We start from the raw sequence: 7396 nt of genomic DNA, 5'->3' as shown, positions 1-7396 counted from the left end.
CCCGACCGACCCTCTTAAAATCCGCCGACTGAAAAAAATTTTTTGAAAAATTTGCGATAGTATTTTTTTTTTTTTCGTTTTGTTCAAAAGTTCGTTTTTTCGTTTTGTTTCGTTGTGCGATCCGTATTTTCATGCAGTCAACAAAATCGATGTCACTAGCGCGCGAAAAACGTTTGTTGCAAGGTGTTTAAATTAGATAGGAAAAGCATCATGACTGGCATGGCCGGCAAAAGAAAATACGAAGAAGATTTCATTATACGTGTAAGCGTAATCGCGAAATGCGGGAAATCAAACAAAAATATTTGTAACAACGGAATACTAGAATACTCAACGGAGTGTACATGGGATGATGTATATCACGACATTACCAATGATACAGACTTTCGCCCTCATAAAGCAGATGTACTGAACGTCAGTTTATCAGACAAACTGGATGGAACGATGACTTTTCATCCAGACCTTCACGAAGGTCTGCATGTGGTGAAAGAGTTTAATCAGCGACTGAAATATGTTACATTTACGGTGACCCGTGATGAAAGTGTTGGGTTGGATGATGTTTCCTCAACTACTACTAGTACAGAAAATCAACAAGCACCACCTGCACGGACTGCCTTTTCTGTTTTAATGTCTACTTCCGTGGCAACAAAGCTACCACAACTTAAGGACACAAATGCTGAGCGTTTCACTGGTATAAACAATTTTTTTTTATATGAAATAATGTTATTTTCAAACATCTGTCTGACAGTTATTAGAAATGAATTCATGCACCCTCTGACAACTGCAATCTTTCTAGAATTTTTACTGCCTTCCTAATAATATATTTAAAGTCTGTTTGTCAAGTACAAATGTTTAAGCTTTGACCGACAATAAACACAGAGCATACACAATATAGCAAAAACTATACATATATAACATACAAAACAAAAGCAGACAATAAAAACATTAAAGACATACATAAACATGATTAAAACATTATTTTGATACCTGCAGTGCATAATGAATATGGCAGTGTTAAAGTCTATTAATTATGAAATCCGTTTGTTGATATTAGATTCAAGGTTTTGAATTTTATCTGCCATGGGGCACGATTGCAAGACAGCCAACAGTAACTGGTGTCACATTGAAGACTGCTGTCTGTTTTTTGTGTGCCATGTACACTTATTCCACATCTCATATCTCATTTAATATTATCTATCAGTAAAGCTGGCCATTCCATCTCAGTGAAAGGTTTTTTTTATTCCATTTTTTCAGCTAAAGATGAGTTGTTTAACGGCATAGTCAAAGATATGATAGAATGTGGAGACAAATTTCCTGGAAGCATGTCCCACCAGAGTATATCTGAACAAGTCCTGGTGCTAGTAAATGCTTTGTGGTACATAAGTGGCAACATGTCCACAATAGAAGAGAGAGCGGCCCACCTGACAAGAATCAAGCACATCCCGGAGAGGTGTTTATCTTTGATAATATTAAATTGAAGTAAAAGATTAATCTTTATTCAATGTATATTTATTACAAACATTCCTGCAACACATAATTCTAGAGAAATTTAATATAGTAAGTGTCTTAATGTCCATAGTTTTTTTTTTTTTTTGATTTTCAATGATAAAACTGAGCAAGCAATACTATCTCACGTTAAAGGAAAATATGACATAGACTTTTTAATATTTGGTAAGCTGATTAAAATAAAGATTCAATGACATAAGATTTAAAAAATTGGTTGAACACTTGACCTTTTTATTTCTTTTGTGTTGCTACCCAACCCTAATATTGCGATGGAAGAGGGTGGTTTTATAGCACCATAAAATCTGGTTCAACCTTCCACGGTTTCATTTAAGCCTGTACAAAGTCAGGACCATTGCGGTTGTCAATTTCTCCATTATGTACATGTAGTAACCTCCATTTTGCTTACTTTACTTTTCCGTGACATTTGTCAGAGATTGATTATCCTTGTTCAGTAATTTTGTTGTAACTTACCTTTTTTACAGGTTTTTAAAGTTTGATGGTGCTAATGATTATAAAAGAAAGAAGCAAAAACGTCCACAGCTTACTGCAAAAGATATGAAGTTACAAGTCTAGTGTTTATTCAGGCTAATCTCAAGACCTTTTACACAGCATTGGACCATAAGAGGTGACATTGAAACCTTAACTGGATGTTTACAGTCTTATGCAGATTATTTAGAAAAAGCAAATGAAAAACAGATATCACGACAATTACAAATGAATCCAGTTCGTCAGATTGATTCCAATCTCTCCATTGCACATCGTCCTAGACAAGATGAAATCCTACCATGTTACAGTCGATTGGATGGTCAGGTATCTCAGATGGCAATGTTTCAACCTCTCTTCTTTGATGAAGATTTGCATTTAAATGAACCATTTAAAGGGCCAGAACAACGATTTAGATATTTTGAGAAACTTTGTCTGACCATACCAGTACATATGTTAAGGTACGACCCTGGTGGAGGGATTGGGGCGATTTCTTTTATCTGGAGAATTCCTGAAGATGGGATGTCTTCTTCGGAAATGTTTATGAGAGACAACCAAGTTTTGCACAGTTTACGCAGTAAACTGCCTGAATATCACACAAGACAAATGAGACAGGAGTTCTTCAATGCTTACGGAAATATTGCTGGAACCATTATACCTCCACACATTTTGCGGTCTATCTACACAACCTTTACAAATGATGCTTCAGCAGATCAAAATAAGGAAATAGATAACCGAGTACGTCTTTCTGTTTTGGGGATTGATCCTGATCTTGTGGTAGATTTACGTCACTTAAATAAGGGTAGACCTAATGACACTTTCGATGTATTTTTTCAGACCCTTGAAAAGGAGATTCAGGACATGGTTGCTGCAGATGACAGGAGACACAATACAGAGCATATTTCACGTTTTTTGTCTGTTAGGGATATGATAGAGCAGGTGAAAAGTAAAGTACCAGAAGGAACCAATATTCCCAGTGAGTCATCAGTCCTACTAGCATTTGTTCCAAAAAATGCACATCAAAATGTAGCCAAGTTATACAAAGGTAGAGTACCTATTAGATTGAAAGTACAGACCAGGCAACTTCGTGCACAACACCAAGATGATCACTACTGTTCAGCTCTTTTTAAATATTGTAGAGCATATGCAACACAATTTAGAGACATTAGTAATTTTGTGTGTATGGACGACAAGTCTAAGCTGGACTTTGGAGAACCTGATCTCTTCACCTCAACAGGGGTAAGAGGGAAGAAATCCATAGTTCCGATGAATTCAGTACTTTCCTGTCTTGATCATGATGTGCAGAGCAAAGGCTCACTTACTCCTTCTGTCGTACTTGATGTAGATATTCCAGGTGATGCAACAGAAACATTCTACAGGGGACAAGTCTCGGTTACATTCAAAGATAGTATCTTCCAGGCAAGCACCCCCTTCCGTCACATAGTAGAGCTTGAAACTATTCTGAAAGCTAAAAATGAGAACAAACCAGCTTTATTTATGTACACAGATGGTGGTCCTGACCATCGGGTCACATATGGAGCAGTAAAGTTGTCATTGATTGTTTTATTCAGAAGACTCCGGTTAGAATTCTTAGTTGCCTGCAGAACTGCACCAGGTCACTCTTGGACTAATCCGGCTGAGCGGATTATGTCACTTCTCAACATTGCCTTCCAAAACACTGCACTTGCACGAGAGCTTGCCTCATCTGATGTAGAAACAATTCTGAAAACATGCGGAAGTATGAATGAAATCAGAACAAAAGCTGGAAAAAACAATCAAATTAAAACAGAATGGCTACAGTCAGTTCAACCTATGATCAAAACCCTGTCCTCAAGAACAGAGAGAGTCCAACTTAAGGAAAAGTCTTTCAAAGTATTTAAAGCAGCAGAGGATGCTGATGTTGAAATGGCTGAAGCTGAAGTGACCCTTATAGACCCTGCCATCAAAGTTGGAAAGTATCAGCAGCAGCAACTTAGCCATGCAACACAGCTGAAAAAATTTATTGGTAAGTACAGAGATCTACAGAACATTTTTATTGCTTGCGACACTCAGAAAGTGCCAGGGTTGAAGTTGCAATATCTTGTCAGTCTGTCCGTAATTTCAAGGGTGAGTGTCAGAGCATTTTATAATTCCAAACTGAAAGTGGACATGCAGCTCTCCCGATTTGTTAGACTTCTACATTATAAAAACTCAACATTGACAGATAAATCATGATTTATTTACAGATATACACAAATTTTAAAAATAGAATAACATTGCATACAAATTGTCTTTGTAAGTCGACAGGAATTATTTTGAAATATTAATTTAATGGCCCAGGGCACTACTCTTAAACATTATGCCAGGAACCCGTTCATTGTGCATTTTCTCATTTTTTCTTCATATGAAACATAACTCAAACATAATTTAGTCCTTAGTTTAAACTTATTGGCTCATTTTCAAAAGTGATGTGTTAAATGTCCCTGCATGTCAGCCCTTTCTATTAAATAAAAGATTTTCATGTCTCTTGGTATTTTATTACAGCTGATCACTGCCGTGAACGCCATTACTCCTTTCAGATCAGAAGATGTCATGATGAGGGTTGCTGTCCTACTCCAGAGAGGGAATGGGCGTGGTTACCAGACCCCATATTAGACATAACTGGACAGCATTACAAGCCATTTGATGAACTGCTTGGTAAAGAAACTACAGATAAGGACAGGCCGTCTAGTTTAAAGCAAACTGTAGCTGCTGTGGCACAAGAACAACAGGTAAGGATGTTCATAAATGTTATTAAAATATAGAAGTTTTATAAAGTATTGATTTAACAGTTATAAATTGTGCAATAATAACAACACATGTATATAAAAAAGTTATTTAAGAAACTGCAACTTTAATAGAACCCCTTGTAACATAATAAGCTACAAAATAGAGGGCATGTCACTACACAACACTTAAAACACAAGTGATGATATTTATGTTTCTTTTTACAGGGTTGTAAAAACAGCATTCTTGTGGGACAGAATGTTAGACAAACTGTTAACTGCTGTGAGTGTCTAAAACCACGATGCATATACGCTAAGACGAAACTAACAGCAAGAGACCAGAGAGCTTTGACACATACTTTGGAGAAATACGACTATACTTGTGGTTCTGTTATCACACCTGATGGTAAGTTCTAATGATTTAATATTTTATACTTTTATCCAAGTCCTTAATACTTTATTCAAAAATATACCTATACACTCTTCACATACTGAATGCGGTTTGACTCTTACCTTGATTTAGAATCATGTCTGACACTGTCAGAGAGCCCAGATAGTTTTTAATGCTCTTTCATGTCAGATATTGCTTTTTTTAACTGTGATTTTCTCTTAGTACTAGTCATTGCACTAAAATTTTAATGTGAATATTATTTTACAAGTATTCCTGTTTCCTGGTCCATGCTCCCAATTTTTAGTGAAGTCCAAGTTGCTCATTTATCTTTTTATACTAGTTTCTCTGTGTTTATAAAGATAATTATTTACAGATTTAGTTTCAGGTTCTATATGCTATTTGTTGTGTATCATGTCTAGTCACCTTCGGACATTAAAGTTCAATTTTGGATAATTGGTGTTCTATTTAATATATTTTAGGAGACATCCTACAGGGAAAAGTGTTTGTAAGACTACAATTGTCTTGTGCTGTACACATTGAATTCCCATACTATGCCAGCAACATTGGCAGACCAGATATTTGTGCTCATTGTGGAGCCATAGGAGCAGAAAAATCCCAGGAAATGACTGGAAGATTCCGTACTGTTCTACCAGTGTGCCAGCAATGTTTAGCATCTGGAAAGGACATTCCAAAACGAAACCCAGTTAAAAACAAACCAGCAGCTCTTAGTGACATTTAAAATGATGTTTTGCATTGTTTGTTTCTTTTTTGTTAGTTAGATTTCTACATGTATTTAGTGTTCTGACATTACTTTATTGACATGTTTCTGCATATTTGAGACACTATTCAATGTCTAACTTTATATTTGTGCATTTTGACAGGTCTTGCAAATATGTTAAGTCTCATTATATATTGAACCCAATGATACTAGTCAGAAAGAATACTCAAGACTTTTAAAATACTTTTATTAATTATTTTAAAACATTTTTATACATTTGACCTAGTCAGAAAAAATACTAAGGGTTATTCCAGCAAATATCTACCTTAACCCAACACTCCTCAAAAACTCGGAAAAAAACACTTCTTGCACCTTTACATGTGTATCTTTATATTTCATTGAAATTACTCTCATTTAATACATGTTTCAAAATTTGAGTAAATCTGTTAAATTGGTACCCTGGCCAATGCCTGCAGGGAGTATTTTTATTGGAATAGCCCTTATCAAAAACTAATCTAGTCTATAAAACATTTTAAACTTGTTCACAAGTTACTGTATTTCAGTTCATGAGTTACTGTATTTCAGTATTATTATTAAAGTTGAATTTATCGTTTTTCTGTTTCCTATGTGTCAGTTTATAGTGTCATGAATTTCATGAGAAAAAAAAAATTATTAGCCTACCTACCTACCCAACTTCAAATTGTTGGGTAGGGTAAGGGGAAACAAAGATATTTTTAATTGCGGCCTAAGTAAAACAAAAAAGAAAAAGAAAAAAAATCAGTTTTGTATTTGCGGTACATACCGTGTTAGACTGTCGCTCATAGCATTGGTTCAGAAACCGTGTTATGCACTCTTACAATATTACTGAGGTAGACCGCATGACAGGGTAGTCAACATGTATATGTACCAAAGAAATAAAGAAGAGGAAAAACAAACTTAAATGTGATGACGTATACAAATGAAACATCAGGGACTATAAACACATTAAGCATGTACTGTAAAGTCTTAAGCGGTTAACTAGAAATAGTCATTAATCGAATTATCAAGGATGCCAGCCGCCGGCACGTTACTCCTTATTTTCGCTATCAAAAAAACATGTAGACTATACCAGCTAACTATTAATTGACAAGTAAACAAATTTTATTGAAATTCCTTCACAAATGGATACAGTGTTATTATCGAATATTACACCATGTTGCCGAGAGAGAATTGTGTAAGGTTTTTGTGACGATTGTTTCAATATCCTTTAAATATATTCAGAATTACACAGAATGACAAACTGTCATATGTAAACTAACGTTGTTTATTTTAGTGACGTCATTCCCATAACGTCAAGTTTAAAAACTATCTCTCAATTTGCTTGATTTGTTTACAGTGGAACCTGTCTTGAAAGACCACCCCTTCTGCCAAAACATAATGGTCTCTCATGACAGGTGGTCTCTCATAACAGGTTATAACACTATATAATCTCTAAATCTGTACATGGAGAACCTGGTCTCTCATAGCAGTGGTCTCTCAAGACAGGTTGTACTGTGTAAAACCGGCTTGGTGTATAAT

At 35.4% G+C, this 7396-nt stretch overlaps 1 protein-coding gene across 1 annotated transcript; it reads left to right on the top strand.

Annotated features, from left to right (window-relative positions):
- The first annotated feature begins 324 nt into the window (after nt 1–324).
- LOC149787399 (uncharacterized) lies at nt 325–6452 on the top strand. The gene is made up of 6 exons (XM_089977994.1): nt 325–688; nt 1252–1447; nt 1986–3991; nt 4510–4736; nt 4959–5136; nt 5601–6452. The coding sequence occupies exons 3-6, from the start codon at nt 2218–2220 to the stop codon at nt 5858–5860; spliced, it is 2439 nt and encodes an 812-aa protein (XP_089834120.1). The 5' UTR covers nt 325–688; nt 1252–1447; nt 1986–2217; the 3' UTR covers nt 5861–6452.
- The last annotated feature ends 944 nt before the right edge of the window (nt 6453–7396 follow it).

The sequence above is a fragment of the Sinohyriopsis cumingii genome, chromosome 12 (genome assembly GCF_028554795.1).
Source record: "Sinohyriopsis cumingii isolate HCF-2022 chromosome 12, ASM2855479v2, whole genome shotgun sequence".
Lineage (NCBI taxonomy): Eukaryota > Metazoa > Mollusca > Bivalvia > Unionida > Unionidae > Sinohyriopsis > Sinohyriopsis cumingii.
The sequence above is the reverse complement of the archived record's forward strand: the minus strand, read 5'-3'. Positions and strand labels throughout refer to the sequence as shown.